The sequence below is a fragment of the Zalophus californianus genome, chromosome 13, assembly GCF_009762305.2.
Source record: "Zalophus californianus isolate mZalCal1 chromosome 13, mZalCal1.pri.v2, whole genome shotgun sequence".
NCBI classification, from domain to species: domain Eukaryota; kingdom Metazoa; phylum Chordata; class Mammalia; order Carnivora; family Otariidae; genus Zalophus; species Zalophus californianus.
The window spans coordinates 12364163-12387478 of record NC_045607.1 but is presented as its reverse complement, the minus strand read 5'-3'; the positions used below and the strand labels follow the sequence as shown (position 1 = coordinate 12387478).

The 23316-nt window shown below is 39.7% G+C and overlaps 1 protein-coding gene across 1 annotated transcript; it reads left to right on the top strand.

Moving 5' to 3' along the window:
• Positions 1 to 287: 287 nt before the first annotated feature.
• On the top strand, positions 288 to 22047 carry LOC113934173 (olfactory receptor 1L6-like). The gene is given in 5 exon segments (XM_027614688.1): positions 288 to 747; positions 750 to 833; positions 836 to 1191; positions 17053 to 17107; positions 21092 to 22047. Coding segments are annotated over 5 exon segments (1911 nt in total).
• Positions 22048 to 23316: the final 1269 nt, after the last annotated feature.

Sequence of the window (23316 nt, the reverse complement as noted above, 5' to 3'; positions counted from 1 at the left end):
GAGGTCCTGATACAGACTCAATGTTCAGTGGAACAATGGTTGAGTAAAACAGCAAACACCCTCTTACTTTATGCAATGAGGTCTTGTTGGCTGCTCTTGGGTGAGATGTTTTCCTGGAGCCAGAATGGGACAGAGTGAAGGTACATGCATTCACAGGTGTGAAAAATTAATGAGTTTAGTTAAAAATTTATTGCTTTCCCAAAAAATTACAGTATGAGATGTGATAGTTCTTTCTAGGTTTCTGAGATTCCCAAAACTTCTTCATCTCTAGCATATAGAAGAGCAGTATGAGGTCAGAGAACCAGAGCTGCATGTCCAAGTTCCACCTCCTGGGCTCCCCCATCTGGCTGGAGCAACAGGTCATGTTCTTTGCCCTGTTCCTAGGCATGTATCTGACCATGGTGCTGGGAAACCTGCTCATCAGGCTAGATTCTTGCCTCCACACCCCCATACCTCTCCCTCAGCCACTTGGCTTCACAGATGTCTCCTTTTCATCTGTCACTGTTCCTAAGATGATGATAAACACGGATGCTTGAGATCAGTCCATCCCTTATGCTTGGTGCATTTCACAAATGTATTTCTTCACTAATTTTAGTTGTATTGATAGCTTTCTTCTCACAGTGATGGCCTATGACAGGTCTGTGGCCATCTGTTACCCTCTCCATTATACCACCATCTTGAGGAATGAGTTTTGTATCATCCTAGTGGCTAGGTCCTGGTTTTTATCTTGTACCCATGCTCTGTTGCATGCCTTCTTCATGGACTGTTGTCCTGTGCAGGAACTATTGTTCGCCACTTTTGTAATCTTGCTGTTTTGCTAAAGTCCTCCTGCTCAACACCTCCTGCAATAAGCTGCTTATTCTCATTGAGGGAGGATTGATCTTCATCCTGCCATTGAGTGGTATCTTGGGCTCATATATCCACATGGCATGCATCATTCTGAAGGTCCTCTCCTCCAAAAGAAACTTCAAAGCCTTGTCCACATGTGGCTCCCACCTCTCTGTAGTGTTTTTATACTATGGGACAATTGCTGGTGTTTACTTTTTCCCTTCATCAGGCAACATACTTGCTTCTGTGATGTACATGGTGGTCACCCCCATGCTGATCCTCTTCATCTATAGCCTGAAGAATAAGGACATGAAACGTGTTCTTCAGAAAATCTTTAGAGCCAAGGACTCTAAAGAGTCCTTGGTGTTGTTCATTCAACCTTGCTGTCATGGGTACTCTTGGGGGCTGTAAATGTGTTTCTTTTAAAAGTTGTAACTTGGCTAGGTCTTTTTTTTTATGGATTTATTTATTTTTTAAAAAAAATTTTATTATGTTCAGTTAGCCAACATATAGTACATCATTCATTTTTGATGTAGTGTTCAATGATTCATTAGTTGCATATAACACCCAGTGCTCATCACAACACATACCCTCCTTAATACCCATCATCCGGCTACCCCTTCTGTAACCCTCAGTTTGTTTCCCGGAGTCCAGAGTCTCTCATGGTTTGTCTCCCTCTCTGATTTCTTCCCCTTCAGTTTTCCCTCCCTTCCCCTATGGTCCTCCCTGCTATTCCTTATGTTCCACAAATAAGTGAAACCATATGATAATTGACTTTCTCTGCTTGACTTATTTCACTTAGCATAATCCCCTCCAGTTCCATCCATGTCAATGCAAACGGTGGTTATTCATCCCTTCTGATGGCTGAGTAATATTCCATTGTACATATGGACCACATCTTCTTTATCCATTCATCTGTTGAAGGGCTAGGTCTTATTAAAAACACTTTTAACTCTTAACTTTCTTTTCTCGGTCTAATTTTAAGTTTCTTCTCATATTTATGTTCACCTGATTGTTCTTTTTCTCTACCTGCTGTCTGGATTGTGTGCATTAATATTCTGCAGTGAAACTACAAGCCCTCCTGTACTCTGAAGTTCTCTGCAATCTTGTGAAATTTCGGTGCCCATTTCCCTGGGCTTTAGGAAGTTTTAGAGTCTTTATTTTTTTCTTTGTAACCCTATCTGGTATTGATATCAACACCTATCTATCTGAGTTTTCACAATACCACTAGAGCTCACTTACTTCATGTGTGAGAAATCCAGAAGTCACCAAACTGCTGTATCTATGAAACAGATGAGAGTAGCTATTGCAGCTGGCAATCATCAAACATTTAAATGTATATTTATTTACTCCTGAGCACATTTCTCTTATAAAGATGTTAATATTTTTCATATTTACAGAGAATCAAACTAAAACCCAGGGATAGGAACTGAGTAGCTGTCATAAGATTTAACCTCAGACATGTGTGACTTCAAAAAATCATGTGTTTAACCATATTATTTTATTGCCATTATTTTGATTTCATATATGATTGGTCAGTTTGGCTGTTTTATAGATAAAGCATAGAGTATGTACTCTTTTGTGTTTCCATTTTGTTTTGTTCTGTATAGTTATGGTTAACTCATTCTCACGGCTTTATAATTTCCAATTGTGTCTATACTCCTTAATTTATTTTCCACTGTAGTTCTGATTGACATTGGGTAGTTCCCAGTTTGGGGCTTGTGTATATACCTCAAAATGGAATTTTTGGATGAAAATTTATGTACACTTCAATTAATTAATGGATAATATTTTTAAACGTTAGACAAAGTGCTCCTCCCTGTAATATACTCACTCACCAACATTTATACTGTCCATCTTTTCTACTGTACACATTCTTATGGGTTTGTAGAAGTCATGTGTTATGGTTTTAATTTGCATTTGTCTGATAACTCATGTCGTTCATCTCCTTTACCTGTGCTTATTGGTAATTTGGGTATCCTCTCTTGTAAATGATCTGTTCTTAGTCATTTGCTGCTGTTTTATTGGGTAGTCTGTTCTTTCTTATTGGTTTCTAGGAGTTCTTCATGTATATGTATATTCCTGGATATAAACCCTTTGCTGGATATATGTACTGAGAATTTATTCTTCTGTAATGTGGCTTGCTTTTTCTTTTTTTTTTAATTTTTCAAGTTTTTTTTTAATTATGTTCAATTAGCCAACATATAGTACATCAGTAGTTCTTGATGTAGTATTCGACGATTTAAGGCTTGCTTTTTCTTTTTTTCTTTTTTTTAATTTCAGAGGTAGAATTTAGTGACTCATCAGTTGCATGCAATACCCAGTGCTCATTACTTCAAGTGCCCTCCTTAATTCCCATCACCCAGTTCATCCCCCCATCCACCTACCCTCCAGCAAACCTGTTTGTTTCCTATAGTTAAGACTTGTCTCTTATGGTTTGTCTCCCTCTCTGTTTTCTTTCTTTTTTTTTAAGGTTTTATTTATTTATTTGACAGAGAGAGACAGCAAGAGAGGGAACACAAGCAGGGGGAGTAGGAGAGGGAGAAGCAGGCTTCCTACAGAGCAGGGAGCCCGATGCGGGGCTCGATACCAGGACGCTGGGATCATGACCTGAGCCGAAGGCAGATGCTTAACAACTGAGCCACCCAGGCACCCCACCCTCTCTGTTTTCATCTTATTTTATTTTCCCTTCCTTTCCTCTAGGTTCATCCCTTTTGTCTCTTAAATTCCACATATGAGTGAAATCATATGATATTTGTCTTTTCTCTGACTGACTTATTTTGCTTAGCATTTCGGCTTCCTTTTCCATAATCTTTATGGGTCTTTTGATGAATTATATATCTTAATGTAGTCATTATATATTAAGACTATATATCTTAGGGGCGCCTGGGTGGCTCAGTATGTTAAGCACGTGCCGTTGGCTCAGGTCATGATCCTTGAGTCCCAGGATTGAGCTCCGCATTGGGCTCCCTGCTCAGCAGAGAGCTTGCTTCTCCCCCTGCCCCTCACCCTGCTCATCCTCTCTCTCTCAGTCATTCTCAAATAAATAAATAAAATCTTTAAAAAAATGTTGTATATCTTAATGTTGTCATATGTATTTTTTTTTCCTATGTGGCTAACTTCATATCTGATTTAAGAAATTTTTATTTCCCAAAATAAACTGAAGATATTCCCCTAAGTTTTTATCTTAAAAAGATTCTTCTTTGGGATACCTGGGTGGCTCAGTCAGTTAAGCATCAGATTCTTGATATCAGTTCAGGTCATGATTTCTGTGCTGAGAGAGATTCTCTCTCTTCCTCTCCCTCTGCCCCTCCCACCCCGCTCATGTGCTCTCTTTCTTTCTCTCTCTCTCTTAAAAATAAAAAAGATTCTTGTTTTTCTTTTAATATGTGCATCTAAAGTCCAGTTGGGTTCACTTTTGGTGTATGTTTTAAGGTACAGACACAAAATTAATTTGCTTCTGTATGGGTAGCCAATAGGTAAATATTACAACAATTTATTAAAAAGTCCATCTTTCTCTGGTTGATCAAGTTTGCAACATAACAAACATCTCTGTAGTCTATCTGGGTAAATCTGTTTTTAATTTTTTGTGCTAGGGCTCACTTATCACAGCACAGATAATCAAGATTCATTGTACAGCAGTTAGGCACAAGAATGTGGTAAAAATATTAGGTCAGGATAAATGGTCTACATAAACGCTGCATCTCAAAGGTAGATGGGGTAATTCCTATGTATAAAATTCATAAAATATTTTTAGGATATTTAAATAAAAGATACTATTATAAAATATTACTTTGATCTTTATCATTGCTCAAATGTATTGCCTTATTAAAGAGTACAAATTATAACTGACAGTACTAATTTTCCAAACAATAAATCATTTCCATGAAAATTGCGTGGTACTGAAGGGCACAGATTCTTTCAATTCTTGAGTCTGTAGTGAGTACAAAATACTCGTAGTCTTTAGTATAGTGCATTTTGTCACTTTACAGGTTTACCCTAATTAGGGCTTGTTTAAATGATGTTGCTAAAGTCAGAGAGTAATAGTTAAGAACGTAAATTAAAAATTAAAACAGGGGGCGGAGCAAGATGGCGGAGGAGTAGGAGACCTGGATGTCGTCTGGTCTTAGGAATTCAGCTGGATAGGGATCAAACCATTCTGAACACCTACGAACTCAACAGGAGATCAAAGAAAAGAATAGCAGCAATTCTCTGAACAGAAAAGCGACCACTTTCTCGAAGGTAGGACGTGCGGAGAAGTGAATCCGAGGCGATATTTGGGAGGATAGACGGTGGGGGAGGGGGCCTCCGTCAGCCGCTTCTGGCAAGTGCTAGAGCCGCAGAGCACAAAGTAGGAACTTTTGGGAAGTCGGATCCGCTGAAGGACGTCGCTCCAGTGGCTAAGCGGGGGGTGGAACCCTCGCGGGACAGTGTGGTCTCAGAACCCTCGGGGTCACAGAAAGACCGGGGGTGCCTGAGTGTGGCAGAGCTCCCATGTATCGAAGCGGGGAAACCGGCTGCAGAGACGGAGCTGAGGCGCGGGCTCTCAGCTCGGGGTGGCCATAAACTGTGATCGGCGGCCCAGTCGGGCCACTGCTCCTCCAGCAGGGACCCAACAAGCGGCAGATCCGGGGAGACCCCCCCTTCCTCCCCCGGGAAGAGCAGCGCGGGAGCGCACCGCAGGGATCTGCTGGGTTTGGAGACTCCACACGGGGTCGGGTGCCAGAGATAGAAACTCTCGGTCACAGGCCGGGTGAGCACGGAGTGCGGCCGGAGACTCGGGAGACGGGAGTGACTGCTTTGCTCTGGGGGCACACTGAGGAGCGGGACCCCGAGTTCTCAGCTCCTCCGGGCGGAGATTGGGAGGCCACCATTTTTGCCCTGGTCCTCCAAAGCTGTACTGAGAGCTTGCAGGGAACAAAAGCTCCCGAGAGCAAACCCGAGCAGATTGCTTAGCCCGGACCGACAGGGGCGGGGCAATTCCGCCTCCAGCAAAGACATTTGGGAACCACGGCAACAGGCCCCTCCCCCAGAAGATCAGCATGAACAGCCAGCCAAGACCAAGTTTACCGATCAATGAGAACGGCAGAACTCCAGCGCTAGGGGAATACTGCACATAGAATTCATGGCTTTTTTACCATGATTCATTAGTCTTTCAAAGTTAATTTTTTAACTTTTTTTTAATTTTTCTTTTTCCCTTTTTCAACCAACATCTTATCAATCCCTTTTTAAAAGATTTTTTTTTTTATTTTTCATTTTTAGAGTCATGTTCTATCCCTTCATAGTAGTTACCCTTATTTTTGGCAGATATATATATATACATATATATATATATATATATATATATATATATATATAAGTTGTTCTCTCTTTAAAATTTTGAGATACATTTTCTTCTAACAGATGAAAATATACCCTAAATCTCTAGTGTATGGCTTTGTTCTAGTCTCCTGCCTGATCACATTTTCTCCCTCCCGCTTTTTTTTTTCTTTCTTTCTTTCCTTTTTTTAAATCCTCCTCTTTCTTTTTTCAAACATCTTCTTATCAATTCCTTTTTTAAAATTTTTTATAATTTTCATCTTTACAGTCATATTCCATCCCTTCATTGTATCAACCCTTATTTTGTACATATATGTCTTTCTTTCTTTAAAATTTTAGGAGGCACTTTCTTCTAACACACTAAAATACACCCCAAATCTAGTGTGTGACACTGATCTATGCACCAGCCTGATCATATTTGATCATATTCTGTTCTTTTTTTTGTTGTTCTGTTTTTGTTTGTTTTTATCTTATTTTTTCTCTTTCTTTTTTCTTTCTTTCCCTTTCTTTTCCCGTGGTTTCAGGTCTTTTCTGATTTGATTAGAGTATATTTTCTGGGGATGTTGTTAATCTGTTAGCATTTTGTTCTCTCATTCATCTATTATCCTCTGGACAAAATGACAAGACGAAAAAAATCTCCTCAACAAAAAGAACAAGAGGTAGTACCGTCTGCCAGGGACCTACTCAATACGGATATTAGTGCGATGTCGGACCTAGAGTTCAGAATCATGACTTTAAAGATACTAGCTGGGCTTGAAGAAGCGTGGAAGTTATTAGAGAAACCCTTTCTGGAGAAATAAAAGAACTAAAATCTAACCAAGTCGAAATCAAAAAGGCTATTGATGAGGTGCAATCAAAAATGGGGGCACTAACTGCTAGGATAAATGAGGCAGAAGAGAGAATCAGCGATATAGAAGACCAAATGATGGAAAATAAAGAGGCTGAGAAAAAGAGAGAGAAACAACTACAGGATCACGAGGGCAGAATTCGAGGGATAAGCGATACGATAAGACAAAACAACATTAGAATAATTGGGATCCCAGAAGAAGAAGAAAGAGAGAGGGGCAGAAGGTATATTGGAGCAAATAATAGCAGAGAACTTCCCTAATGTGGGGAAGGAAACAGGCATCAAAATCCAGGAGGCACAGAGAACCCCTCTCAAAATCAATAAAAATAGGTCAACACCCCAACATCTAAGAGTAAAACTTACGAGTCTCAGAGACAAAGAGAAAATCCTGAAAGCAGCTCGGGAGAAGAGATATGTAACCTACAATGGTAGAAACATTAGATTGGCAACAGACCTATCCACAGAGACCTGGCAGGCCGGATAGGACTGGCATGATACCTTCAGAGCACTAAACGAGAAAAATATGCACCCAAGAATACTATATCCAGCTAGGCTGTCATTGAAAATAGAAGGAGAGATAAAAATCTTCCAGGACAAAAACAAACTAAAGGAATTTGTAAACACGAAACCAGCCCTACAAGAAATATTGAAAGGGGTCCTCTAAGCAAAGAGAGAGCCTAAAAGAGACATGGACCAGAAAGGAATACAGACAATATAGAGTAACAGTCACCTTACAGGCAATACAATGGCACTAAATTCATACCTTTCAATAGTGACCCTGAATGTAAATGGGCTAAATGCCCCAATCAAAAGACACAGGCTATCAGATTGGATTAAAAAACAAGACCCATCGATATGCTGTCTGCAAGAGACTCATTTTAGACCCAAAGACACCCCCACATTGAAAGTGAGGGGGTGGAAAACCATTTACCATACTAATGGACACCAAAAGAAAGCTGGGGTGGCAATCCTTCTATCAGACAAATTAGATTTTAAAACAAAGACTGTAATAAGAGATGAGGAAGGACAGTATATCCTACTTAAAGGGTCTATCCAACAAGAAGATCTAACAATTGTAAATATCTATGCCCCTAACATGGGAGCAGCCAATCATATAAGGCAATTAATAACAAAAGCGAAGAAACACATTGACAACAATACAATAATACTGGGGGACTTTAACGCCCCCCTGACAGAAATGGACAGATCATCTAAGCAAAAGTTCAACAAGGAAATAAAGACTTTAAATAACACACTGGGCCAAATGGCCTTCACAGACATATTCAGAACATTCCATCCCAAAGCAACGGAATACACATTCTTCTCTAGTGCCCATGGAACATTCTCCAGAATTGATCACATCCTAGATCACAAATCAGGTCTCAACTGGTACCAAAAGATTGGGGTTATTCCCTGCATATTTTCAGACCACAATGCTTTGAAACTAGAACTCAATCACAAGAGGAAAGTCGGAAAGAACTCAAATACATGGAGGCTAAAGAGCATCCTACTAAAGAATGAATGGGTCAACCAGGAAATTAAAGAAGAATTAAAAAAATTCATGGAAACCAATGAAAATGAAAACACAACTGTTCAAAATCTTTGGGATACAGCAAAGGCAGTCCTGAGAGGAAAGTATATAGCAATACAAGCCTTTCTCAAGAAACAAGAAAGGTCTCAAATACACAACCTAACTCTACACCTAAAAGAGCTAGAGAAAAAACGGCAAATAAAGCCTAAACCCAGCAGGAGAAGAGAAATAATAAAGATCAGAGCAGAAATCAATGAACTAGAAACCAAAAGAACAGTAGAACAGACCAACGAAACTAGGAGCTGGTTCTTTGAAAGAATTAACAAGATTGATAAACCCCTGGCCAGACTGATCAAAGAGAAAAGTGAAAGGACCCAAATCCACAAAATCATGAATGAAAGAGGAGAGATCACAACCAACACCAAAGAAATACAAACAATTCTAAGAACATATTATGAGCAACTCTATGCCAGCAAATTAGATAACCTGGAAGAAAGGGGTGCATTCCTAGAGATGTATCAACTACCAAAATTGAACCAGGAAGAAATAGAAAACCTGAACAGACCTATAACCACTAAGGAAATGGAAGCAGTCATCAAAAATCTCCCAACAAACAAAAGCCCAGGGCCAGATGGCTTCCCAGGGGAATTCTACCAAACATTTAAAGAAGAATTAATACCTATTCTCCTGAAACTGTTCCAAAAAATAGAAACGGAAGGAAAACTTACAAACTCATTTTATGAGGCCAGCATTACCTTGATCCCCAAACCAGACAAAGACCCCATCAAAAAGGAGAATTACAGACCAATAACCTTGATGAACATGGATGCAAAAATTCTCACCAAAATGCTAGCCAATAGGATCCAACAGTACATTAAAAGGATTATTCACCACGACCAAGTGGGATTTATCCCTGGGCTGCAAGGCTGGTTCAACATCCGCAAATCAATCAACGTGATACAATACATTAACGAAAGAACAAGAATCATATGATCCTCTCAATAGATGCAGAAAAAGCATTTGACAAAGTACAGCATCCTTTCTTTATCAAAACTCTTCAGAGTAGAGGGATAGAGGGTACCTACCTCAATATCATAAAAGCCATCTATAAAAAACTTACAGTGAATATCATTCTCAATGGGGAAAAACTGAGAGCTTTCCCCCTAAGGTCAGGAACGCGGCAGGGATGTCCACTCTCACCACTGCTATTCAACATAGTATTAGAAGTCCTAGCCACAGCAATCAGACAACAAAAAGAAATCAAAGGCATCCAAATCAGCCAAGAGGAAGTCAAACTCTCACTCTTTGCAGATGATATGATACTTTATGTGGAAAACCCAAAAGACTCCACCCCAAAACTGCTAGAACTCATACAGGAATTCAGTCAAGTAGCAGGCTATAAAATCAATGCACAGAAATCAGTGGCATTCCTATACACCAACAACAAGGCAGAAGAGAGAGAAATTAAGGAGTCGATCCCATGTACAATTGCACCCAAAACCATAAGATACCTAGGAATAAATCTAACCAAAGAGGCAAAGGATCTCTACTCAAAAAACTATAAAATATTCATGAAAAAAATTGAGGAAGACACAAAGAAAGGGAAAAACGTTCCATGCTCATGGATTGGAAGAACAAACATTGTGAAGATGTCAATGCTACCTAGAGCAATCTACACATTCAATGCAATCCCCATCAAAATACCATCCACTTTTTTCAAAGAAATGGAACAAATCATCCTAAAATTTGTATGGAACCAGAAAAGACCCCAAATAGCCAGAGGAATGTTGAAAAAGAAAAGCAAAGCTGGCGGTATCACAATTCCGGACTTCCAGCTCTATTACAAAGCTGTCATCATCAAGACAGTATGGTACTGGCACAAAAACAGACACATCGATCAATGGAACAGAATCGAGAGCCCAGAAATGGACCCTCAACTCTATGGTCAACTCATCTTTGACAAAGCAGGAAAGAATGTCCAATGGCAAAAAGACAGTCTCTTCAACAAATGGTGTTGGGAAAATTGGACAGCCACATGCAGAAGAATGAAACTGGACCATTTCCTTATACCACACACAAAAATAGACTCCAAATGGTTGAAAGACCTAGATGTGAAACAGGAGCCCATCAAAATCCTAAAGGAGAACACAGGCAGCAACCTCTTCGACCTCAGCCGCAGCAACTTCTTCCTAGAAACATCGCCGAAGGCAAGGGAAGCAAGGGCAAAAATGAACAATTGGGATTTCATCAAGATAAAAAGCTTTTGCACAGCTAAAGAAACAGTCCACAAAACCAAAAGACAACCGAGAGAATGGGAGAAAATATTTGCAAATGACATATCAGATAAAGGGCTAGTATCCAAAATGTATAAAGAACTTATCAAACTCAACACCCAAAGAATAAATAATCTAATCAAGAAACGGGCAGAAGACAGAGCAGACATTTTTCCAAAGAAGACATCCAAATGGCCAACAGACACATGAAAAAGTGCTCAACATCACTCGGCATCAGGGAAATCCAAATCAAATCCTCAATGAGATACCACCTCACACCCGTCAGAATGGCTAAAATTAACAAGTCAGGGAACGACAGATGTTGGCGGGGATGTGGAGAAAGGGGAACCCTCCTACACTGTTGGTGGGAATGCAAGCTGGTGCAACCACTCTGGAAAACAGTATGGAGGTTCCTCAAACAGTTGAAAATAGAGCTACCATACGATCCAGCAATTGCACTACTGGGTATTTACCCCAAAGATACCAATGTAGGGATCCGAAGGGGTACGTGCACCCTGATGTTTATAGCAGCAATGTCCACACTAGCCAAACTGTGGAAAGAGCCAAGATGTCCATCGACAGATGAATGGATAAAGAAGAAGTGGTATATATACAGAACGGAATATTATGCAGCCATTAAAAGGAATGAGATCTTGCCATTTGCAACGAAGTGGATGGAACTGGAGGGTGTTATGCTGAGTGAATAAGTCAATCAGAGAAAGACATGTATCATATGACCTCACTGATATGAGGAATTCTTAATCTCAGGAAACAAACTGAGGGTTGCTGGACTGGTGGGGTGTGGGAGGGAGAGGGTGGCTGGGTGATAGACACTAGAGAGGGTATGTGCTATGGCGAGTGCTGTGAATTGTGCAAGACTGTTGAATCACAGATCTGTACCTCTGAAACAAATAATGCAATATATGTTAAGAAAAAAAAAGATAGCAGGAGGGGAAGAATGAAGGGGGGGAAATCGGAAGTGGAGATGAACCATGAGAGATGATGGACTCTGAAAAACAAACTGAGGGTTCTAGAGGGGAGGGGGGTAGGGGGATGGGTTAGCCTGGTGATGGGTGTTAAAGAGGGCCCGTTCTGCGTGGAGCACTGGGTATTATGCACAAAGAATGAATCACGGAATACTACATTAAAAACTAATGATGTAATGTATGGTTATTAACATAACAATAAAAAAGTAAAAAAATTAAAACATATAAATTGTAAAAAAACATTTTAATTTTGAAAAGAATTGAATGCACTGTGATGAACTGAACCTTTTATTAAGAGCATCTTTAAATAGTCCCTAAAATTCAGAATAATGTTATCAGTCAAATCTAGAAGGAGAAAAAAATCCATCCTTTCTCCATTCCACTGCAATATTGTCTTTGTTATGGATCAAGTGACTGAATATAAGTTATCTTGACTCTTTTTTCTTCTTGAATTTCCATTTGATTTTTAGATTTTGCTTGACAATTACAAAACAAAACTATTAATGCTTTATTTATAATGCTATTGAAAACATAAAACAGCTTAGAACTGACATTTTAAAAATATTGAATCTCTAATCTGGGACCATATGTATATATCTTCAATTACTTTTGTCTTCTTATTTTCTTTCAACACATTTTGTAGTTTTAAGATAGAGGACTTACACGTCTTTCATTCACCTTTTCCCTAAATATTTTATATTTGTGTGCAATTTAAAAATGTAATAATTTAAATTTCATATTCAATTTCTTCTACAATATAGAAACATAGTTGACTTTTCTAAGTCAAAGTCAATATATAACTGTACTGAATTCACTATTCTTATAATCTGTATATTGTGGGCTGCCTGGGGGTCTCAGTCGTTAACCGTCTGCCTTCGGCTCAGGTCATGATCCCAGGGTCCTGGGATTAAGCCCCACATCAGGCTCCCTGCTCCGTGGGAGGCCTGCTTCTCCCTCTCCCACTCCCCCTGCTTGTGTTCCCTCTCTCGCTGTGTCTCTCTCTGTCAAATAATAAATAAAATCTTTAAAAAAATAAAAAAATAATAATTTGTATATTGTTTTGGATATTTTAGGTAAGCCACAAAATTATCAGTGAATAGTAATTGAGTTCTACCCTCTTAATATTTATACTCTCTAACTCATTGTACTGGTTAAAGCTTCTGGTATAATCTTTTCTTTTCGCAACTTTATATAATAAAATTCAGCTCAATGATTTTTAATAAATTTAATGAGTTGTAACCTAGATGAAACTGATTAATTCCCAGAAACATACAACCTACAAAGATTGAATGATAAAAGAAATAGAAACTTTGAAGAGACCAATAACAAGGAGATTGAGGGGCACCTGGGTGGCTCAGTCAGTTAAGTGTCTACCTTTGGCTCGAGTCATGATCCCAGGGTCCTGGGATCTAGCCCGTTGGGCTCTCTGCTCAGAAGGGAGTCTGCTTCTCCCTCTTCCTCTGCCTGCTGCTCCCCCTGCTTGTGCTCTCTCTCTCTATGCCTGTCAAATAAATAAATAAAATCTTTTAAAAAAATAAGGAGATTGAATCAGTGATCATAAACCTCCCAGTAAAGAAGAGCCCAGGACTAGATGGTCTCACTGGTGAATTCTATCAAATATTTAAAGAAAAATTAGCACCAACTCTTCTTAAAATCTTCCAAAAAATTAAGAGGGAACACTTCAAAACTCATTTTAGGAGGCCAGCATTACCCTGGTACCAAAGCCAGCCAAAACCACTGCATGAAAAGAAATCTAAAAGCCAGTATCTTCTGCACAGTGAAGGAAACAATCAACAAAACTAAAAGGCAACCCACAGAATGGGAGGAGGTATTTACAAATGACATATCTGATAAAGGGTTAGTATCCAAAATATATAAACAACTTATACAACTCAACACCCCCAAACAAATAACCAATTAAAAAATGGGCAGAAGACATGAACCAACATTTCTCTAAAGAAGACATCCAGATGGCCAGTAGGCACGTGAAAAGATACACATCACTCACCCTCAGGGAAATGCAAATCAAAACTACAATGAGATATCATCCTACACCTGTCAGAATGACTAATATCAAAAACACAAGAAACAAGGGTTAAGGATATGGAGATAAAGGGACCCTCATGCACTATAGGTGGGAATGCAAATGGGGTCCAGCCACTGTGGAAAGCAGTATGGAGGTTCCTTAAAAAGTTTAAAATAGAACTACCCTATGATCCAGTAATCACACTACTCGGTATCTACCCCCCCCAAAAAAAACACTAATTCAAAGGGATACAAGCATGCCTATGTTTAAAGCAGCATTATTTATAATAGCCAAATTATAGAAAGAGCCCGTGTCCATTGATAGATAAATAGATAAAGAAGAGGTCATACACACACACACACACACACACACACACACACACACACACACTGGAATATTATTCAGCCATAGAAAGAATGAAATCTTGCCATTTGCAATGTCATGGGTGGAGCTAGAGAGTATAATGCTAAGGAAATAAATCAATCAGAGAAAGACAAATACCATATGATTTCACTCATATGTGGAATTTAAGAAACAAAACAAATGAGCAAAGGAAAAAAAAGAGAGAGAGAGAGAAACCAAGAAAAAGAGTCTTAACTATAGAGAACAAACTGATGGTTATCAGATGGGAGGTGGGTGGGGAATGGCTGAAATGTGTGATGAGGATTAAGGAGCACACTTGTCGTGACGAGCACTGGGTGATGTATAGAATTGTTGAATCACTATATCATATACCTGAAACTACTATAATACTGTATATTAACTATACTGGAATTAAAATAAAAAATAAAGACAATACCTTGATGAACATAGATACAAAAATCCTGAACAAAATCCCAAATTCAACAGCTCATTAAAAGGATCATACGCCATGTCCAAGTGGGATTTATCCCTGGGATGCAAAGATGGTTCAATATATGCAAATCAATTAATGCAATATACCACATTAACAGAAAAGAGAAGAAAAACCACAAATTATTTCAATTGTTGTAGGAAAAACATTTGGCAAAATTCAACATCCTTTCATGATAAAAACTCTCAACAAACTAGGAATAGAAGGAATTCACTTCAACATAACTATATGTTGGCTAATTGAACATAAAAAATAAAATTTAATTTAAAAAATAAAGTTTTTAAAAATTAATTAGTTAATTTATTTGAGAGAGAGAACAAGTGGGGGGAAGGGGCAGATGGAGAGGGAGGAGCAGACTCCCTGCTGAGCAAGGAAACCCAATGTGGGGCTCAATCCCAGGACTCCAGGATCAGGACCTAAGCGGAAGGCAGATGCTTAACCAACTGAGCCACCCAGGCGCCCCTCAACATAATAAAGTTTATATATAAGCCCACAGCTAATATCATACTTAACAGTGAAAAGCTGAAAGATTTTCTTCTAAGATCACTAACAAGACAGGAATGCCCATTCTGGCCACTGCTATTTAACATAGTACTAGAAGACCTAGTCAGAGCAATTAGAGGTGATGTTTGTAACTATAGAGGTGTGTTAGTTAACTCAAAGGAGAACAAAGTGGGAGGTATTTCACTCCCTGATTTAAAAACTAACTGTAAAGCAACAATCATCAAGAAAGTGTAGCACTGGCATAATGATAGACATATAGAACAATGCAACAGAATTGAGGCACCAGAAATAAATCTCAAAGGGAACAAACCTTACTTTTGTGATCAACTGGTTTCTGAAATGGGTGTAAAGGCAGTTCAAGGCAATTCAATGGGGGAGGGATGATCTTTCCAACAAATGGAGCTAAAGAAATCAGATATCTTCAATGCAAAACCTTCAACTTAGATCCTTACTTCATACCACACACAAAAGATAACTCAAAATGGGTCATATACCAAAATATTAAGAACTATAAGGCATTTAGAAAAAAATAGGAGAAAATATGTGTTTCCTTGGGTTAGGCAAAGATTGCTTAGATGATCCATAAAAGAAAAAATAAGAAATTGGATTTCATCAAAGTTCAAAACTTCTGCTCCAAGAGAGACACCATTAAGAAAATGAAAAGAAAGATACAGATTATGAGAAAATATTTGAAAATTATATGTATTTATATAAGGGTCTAGTCTCCACCTGGAATAGATAGAAAACTCCATACACAAATATCCCATGCTGTAACACATGTGCTGTCAAGACAGGAAGAAGAGCAGTGCATATACAGTGAGACATGGCCATCAGAGAACAGGTTTTGAGTAAATAAAGAGTTCACCTGGCTTCCATGCTGTACAGGGTACAAGACAGCTCTAGGCCAACTCCTCCCTGCCTTCTCCTCAAATTTACCCTCCTCCTTGGCCCTGGCATCCTGGTACTGCTGGTACTCAGACACCAGGTCATTCATGCTGCTCTTGGCCTCAGTGAGCTCCATTTCATCCATGCCCTCCCTGTGTACCAGTGCAGGAAGGCCTTGCACCTGAACATGACCATGAACTGCTCCGAAACATGCATTTGAACAGCTCCTGGATGGTGGTGCTGCTGCCCATGAAGGTGGCAGACATTTTTGGCTCCTGGGACTGAATGTCACAGACAGCTACTTGCACATTGTTGGGATCCACATTCACTCTTTTCCATGTGGACATCTAGTTTCTTTCTTTTTTTAAATTTTTTTAAAAGATTTTATTTATTTGACAGAGAGAGACAGCGAGAGAGGGAACACAAGCAGGGGGAGTGGGAGAGGGAGAAACAGGCTTCCCACGGAGCAAGGAGCCCAATGTGGGCCTTGATCCCAGGACCCTGGGATCATGACCTGAGCCGAAGGCAGACGCTTAATGACTGAGCCACCCAGGTGCCCCGGATATCCAGTTTCTCAACACCATTTATTGAAGACTATCTTTTACTCATTGTGTATATGCTTGGTTCCCTTGTTAAGACTTAGCTGATGGCCTATGCATGGTTTTATCTCTGGGTTCTATATTCTGTTCCATGGTCTATACATTTTCATGCCAATAATATATTGCATTGATTACTAAGATCTGTATTATAGTTTGAAGTCCAAAAGTGTGATGCCTTGGGGTGCCTGGGTGTCTCAGTTGGTTAAGTGTCTGCCTTCAGCTCAGGTCATGATCCCACGGTCCTGGGATCAAGGCCCCTGTTGGGCTCCCTGTGAGTAGGGAGGCTGCTTCTCCCTCTCCTCCCTGCTCGTGGTCTTTCTTGCTGTCTCTCTCTCTCTCAAATAAATAAATAAAATCATTTTTAAAAAAGGTGTGATGCCTCTTTGTTCAATTTTTTCAAGATTGCTTTGGCTTTTGTGGGTCTTTTGTGGTTCTCTAAGAATGGAAAGAATGGTGGTAGTGAAATATGTACTCTAATACAGTTTGGGGGGTCAGTGGTGGGGGAGTCTACAAGGCGAGTACTACTCTATCTGGGCCTTTCTATGATCTATGTAGAGACAGATTCCATTGCTGGGTTCTTCAGGTGAAGGGTGTTCATGGCCTCTCCAGTTTCTCATGACCAGGCAGAGGGGAGGCCAACATGTCACTGACATTAGGGACACTTTCTCCTGGGACCCTTGTGGTTCAGCCCCTTTTGGCCCCTGCACGAGATCCATCTCAAGAGGGAGGCAAGAAATTGGGCAATTAGTTCTGTTGACTTCTTCTCTAACCAGAAGCTTGGGGTTGTGTTCCTCTGGGTCTTTGTCTTACTGGTAATTGTGAATCTTCCTGCTCATTGTTCGAGTGCTTGTGAACAGGCACGAAAGGTGCTAAAGACCCTCAGGCCTTGGAAGCATAAGAGAGGAATATTCAGGTAGCAGCCTGGACCAGCAAGAACTGCCATAGATCAGAGCAAGGTGGGGAACCATCACTAGACCTAGATCTGTGCATTTATGTGAGGACTAGGAGACAGTGTATTTACGTTGCTTGTTTTTAGAGGCTGACTTGCACACTGACCTCTATGATGCTGTTAGCCACATGTGGCCATAAAATTAAAATTAATTAAAGTTAATTGAAATAAAAATTTTAGTTCCTTAGTTGCAGTAGCTCTATTTCAAGTCCTCAGTAGTCACGTGGGGCTAGTGCTGCTATAGGTGGACAATGTAGATATAGAGCATTTCCATCACTGTAGAAAATCCTATTGTATAGTGCTGATAATAGATCATGGAAAGCTAGAAATCTCCGCCAATGCATATACGTGTGCTTGTGTGTGTTTGTGTGGGTGTGTGTATGTTGCTTCTTTTTAGGTTAATTGTATGTTGTGTTAGACTACATGTGATTCTTACTGTGTGTAGTGAGGTTTTGTGTGTGTGGTTTGTGAGTTGCCCAGATGACTGGATGTGGTGTTTGCATGATTTTTAAACAGCTTTCCTGAGGTGTAATTGATAGAAAAAAACTACAAAATTAATGTATGCAATTTAATGAGTTTGGACATATGCATATACATTTGAAGCTATCACCACAATCAAGGTACATATCCATCAACTCCAAAAATTTCCTTGTGTCCCTGTTTTTTCCTGGATAAAAACACTTAAAATGAGATCTACTTTTTAAATGAATTTTTAAGTGCACAACAAAGTACTGTGGACTACAGGCACTATGCTGTAGGGCAGGCCTCTAGAACTAATTCATTTAAGTACTGAAACTGTATCATTTGAATAACAGCTATACCTTTTCCCCTCCTCCCCCTGGTAGCTACTACTTATTCTGTTTCTATGAGTTTGACTCTTTTAGATACCTCATAAAAGTGGAATCATATAATATTTGTCCTTCTGGAAGTGGCTTATTTCACTTAGCATAATGTGCTCCAGTTTCATCCATGTTGTCACAAACGGAAGGATTTCCTTCTTTTCTAAGGCAGAATAATATTCTGTTGTATGTATATACCACATTTTCTTTACCCACTCTTCTGTTGATGGACATTTGGGTTGTTCCCAAAACTTCACTATTGTGAATAGTACAGCAATGAGCATGGCAGTGCTTTTGATATCCCTTTGAGATCTTTATTTCAATCCTTTCTAAAGGTATATACCCAGAAGTGGGATGCAAGATCATGTGGTAGTTCTATTTTCAATATTTTGGGGAAACTCCATACTGTTTTCCATAGCAGCTGACCACTTTATATTCCCACCAACAGCATTAGAAGGGTTCCTTCTGCATGTTTTTTTTTTTAAGTTTTGTGTGACAAAATGTTTCATTTTAAAGATGAATGTAAGTTCTATAGTTTCAACTGGAGATGAGTACAGATAAGAGAGGGCCAAAGTACAGCACCTTGGTTTCTGTGTTACTCTGCATGTCTGTTTTTGTGTGTGTGATGTGTATGCACTTGACTGGGGGAAAGAGCCCTGCAGCCTGACTCCTCTCTTGTCTCAGCTATAGACATAACTGGAAGCTCCAAGGAAAGTCCTCTTTATGCAAAGTTGATGGAAATTTGTCCATGTGGTTTGAAGGCTACTGAACTTCTCCGGGGCCCCCAATTTTCTTCATGATTCCAGGGTCTTGGGATCAAGTCCCACATTGGGCTCCCTGCTCAGCAGGGAGCCGGCTTCTCCCTCTCCTTCTGCCTGCCACTCCCCCTGCTTGTGCTCTCTCTTTCTCTCTGTGTCAAATAAAGAAATAAAATATTTAAAAAAAAAAGATTTGTAAAAAGACTTATTTATTTATTTTGGAGAGACAGACAGAGAGAGAGAATGAATGCAAGCTGGGGGAGAGGCAGAGGGAGAGGGAGAGAGGATCCCAAGCACACTCCTTGCTGAGCTCAGAGCGTGACACAGGGCTCCATCCCAGGACCCTGATATCATGACTTGAGCTGAAACCAAGAGTCGGATGCTTAACTGAGTGTGCCATCCAGGTGCTCCAAAGATTTTATTTTTAAGTAATGTATATACCACCCTTACCAGCATAGGGCTTGAACTCAAAACCCTGAGATCAAGAGTGGCATGTTCCACTGACTGAGCCAGCCAGGCACCCCTTGAGACAGTAATTTATTAACTCTTATTGATATATTTTCTAACTTAAAACATTTTTATTGTGGTGAAATATATAACATAAAATTTGACATTTAAGTAATTTTTAAGTGTACAGTTCCATGACATTAAGTACATTCACACCATCACCACCATCTACTTCCAGAACTTTTATTATCTTCCCAAGCTGAAACTGTATACATTGAACAATAACTTCTCATTTCCCTTCCCTCTAACTGCTGGCCACCACCATTCTACTTTTTGTATCTATGAATTTGACTATTCTAGGATCTCATGTAAGTGGAATCATACAGTATTTATGATTTGGTGACTGGCTTATTTTACTCAGCATAATGTCTTCAAGGTTCATCCACATTGTAGCATGTGTCAGGATTTCCTTCCTTCCATTCCACTGTATGTATATACCACATTTTGTTTATCCATTCATTTGTCAAAGGACACAGGTTTTTTCCATCTTTTGGTTGTTATGAATAATGCTGCTTTTAACATGGGTGTAAAAATATCTGTTTAAGAACCTGATTTCAATTATCTGGATATATACCCAGAAGTGGAACTTCTGGGTTATATGGTAACTCTATGTTTAATTTTTTGAGGAACTGCCATAGTGTTTTTCATTGTGACTGCACCATTTTACATTCCCACCAGGGATGCACAAGTGTTCCAATTTCTTCACATCCTCACCAACACTTGTTTCCTTCCTTCCTTCCTTCCTTCCTTCCTTCCTTCCTTCCTTCCTTCCTTCCTTCCTTCCTTCCTTCTCTTTTTTTTGGGTAATAGTCATTCTAATGGTGTGAAGTGAGTTTATGTTTGAGGACTTATTCTGTACATGTAATGTTTCTTTAATCTTCTCAGTGCTATAAGTGGCAAGCATGCATATGTGTGTGAGAAAGACAGGCAGGCAGGCAGGCAGACAGAGAGGGCAAGCAACAATCAGGATAAGCAAGAACCAGACACAAGCTCATAAGCAGTCTGGCTGCAGAGGCATGCTCTTCATCAGGACTGTGAGGTTGTTCACTGGAATGTGGACTCCCCAGAGGAAGCAACTATGTCTTATCTATGAATTTCTCCCTAGTGCCTACCACAGTGTCTCTATACATGTAAAAAAACAACACCAAAAAAGAATGAGCTGTTCCTGATTCCCACTGAAGAGTTTGAGGTCACATTCTTTCTCCAAGTGACTGTGTTGGGGTACAAACAAATCTCATTGCATCCCTCCCACCAGACTGGATGAGTGCAAGGCAATCCTTGTCTGCACGCTGACATAGTCACTTGGAGAAATATGTGACCACACAGTAATTGCTATGCTTAGTATTTCTAAGTGCCTGATGTTTCCCATTTCTATTTATTCCCCCAGGAGAGAAAAGCAGCATGAGTCTGGAGAACCAGAGCAGCGTGTCCCAGTTCCTCCTCCTGGGGCTCCCGATCCAGCCAGAGCAGCAGGGCGTGTTCTTCACCCTGTTCCTGGGCGTGTACCTGACCACGGTGCTGGGGAACCTGCTCATCATCCTGCTCATCAGGCTGGACTCTCGCCTCCACACCCCCATGTACTTCTTCCTCAGCCACTTGGCCTTCACTGACGTTTCCTTTTCATCTGTCACTGTCCCAGAGATGCTGAGGAATATGCAGACTAAGCACTTACACATTTCCTATCCAGGATGTATTTCACAGATGTATTTTTATATACTCTTTGGTTGTGTTGATAATCTCCTTCTTGCAGTGATGGCATATGACAGGTATGTGGCCATTTGTCACCCTCTACACTACACCACCATCATGAAGGAGGATCTGTGTGTGTTGCTGGTGGCTGGATCCTGGATTCTCTCCTGTGGCAGTGCCCTCTTGCACACCCTCCTCCTGACTCAGGTGTCTTTCTGTGATGACAACATCATTCCCCACTTTTTCTGTAGCCTCCCCATCCTGCTCAAGCTGTCCTGCTCCAATACCTCTCTTAATGAGCTGGTCATATTTACTGCAGGGGCTGCGGTTGTCATTTTTCCATTGAGTGGTATCCTGTTCTCTTATGGCCGCATTGGGGCCTCTATTCTGAAGGTTCCCTCTACCAAAGGTATCTGCAAAGCCCTGTCCACCTGTGGCTCCCACCTTTCTGTGGTTTCTCTATTCTATGGAACAATTATGGCACTGTACTTTTCCTCCTCATCAAGCAACTCTAATGACAAAGATATGATTGCCTCACTGATGTATACAGTGGTCACCCCTGTGTTGAACCCCTTCATCTACAGCCTAAAGAACAGAGACATGAAATTGGCTCTGGGGATTCTTTTCAGAAACAATATCCTTTTCACCAAGTGAGAATCACCTAATTGTGTTATTTCACCCACTGACCTTGTCAGAGATGCTTTCTTGAAAAATTGTGTGTTCACTACCATGTCTCCTGCATCCTCCCAACTGCCCTTTAAATGGGCAGTTATGTTATAGGACCTGACCCATTTCAATTTGGTCATCCCTAGCTTTTAATTATAACCCACAGTTTCTATCTATTGAAGTAAATGAGATATAAATCAGCTCCTTATTTCCTGTTTCTTGTCCATTATTTTTCAAAGCTACAAATATTCAGTAAAGTTTCTAATGTTAAGTTTTAGAAAGTCCAGAATGCCTACCTTCTTAATGCAGTAGCTAGATAATAAAGTGTTTTTGATGGCTTGCTAAAACTTAAATAAACTTAAATTTGATTTTGCCTATGACAAGAAATTAATAGGGGAGCACAGCAGAGTCCATCAAGTTATCTAATTTCTCCATTCTGGGAAGATTGTAATCTGCTTTAAGTTGGATTTTTGTAGTGAGAATAGCTTCTATCTGCCTGATTAATTTTAATTTGGGGAAATGAGTATTGTCTTGTTCCCAAACTGAGAATTTCTACCTCTAAGAAGGAAAAGATAAATACGTGAATTCATAACTCATGCACACAAAAATATTTACCATGACTATAAACTAGGCAATTTTCCAAGCTCTGCACATGCAAGTTAAAAAAGGAAAAGACCCCCAAACTGATCCCCATGTAGAGTTTACATTCCAGCAGTCCTTTTTTTTTTTAAAGATTATTTAGGCAACGTGATGCCCCCCACTTTGTTTTTCTTTTTCATCATTCCCTTGGTGATTTGGGGTCTTTTCTGGTTCCACACAAATTTCAGGATTGTTTGTTCCAGCTCTTTGAAAAATGCCAATGGTATTTTAATAGGGATGGCATTAAAAGTGTAAATTGCTCTGGGCAGGATAGACATTTTAACAATGTTTATTCTTTCAATCCATGAGCATGGAATGTTTTTCCATCTTTTTGTGTCTTCCTCAATTTCTTTCATAAGTGTTCTGTAGTTTCTAGAGTATAGATCCTTTACCTCTTTGGTTAGGTTTATTCCTAGGTATCTTACAGTTTTTGTTGCTATTGTGAATGGAATTGATTCCTTAATTTCTCTTTCTACAGTTACAATGTTAGTGTATAGAAAAGCAACTGATTTCTGTGCATTGATTTTATATCCTGCCACATTGCTGAACTGCTGTATGAGTTCTAGTAATTTGGGGGTAGAGTCTTTTGGGTTTTCCACATCAAGTCTCATGTCATCT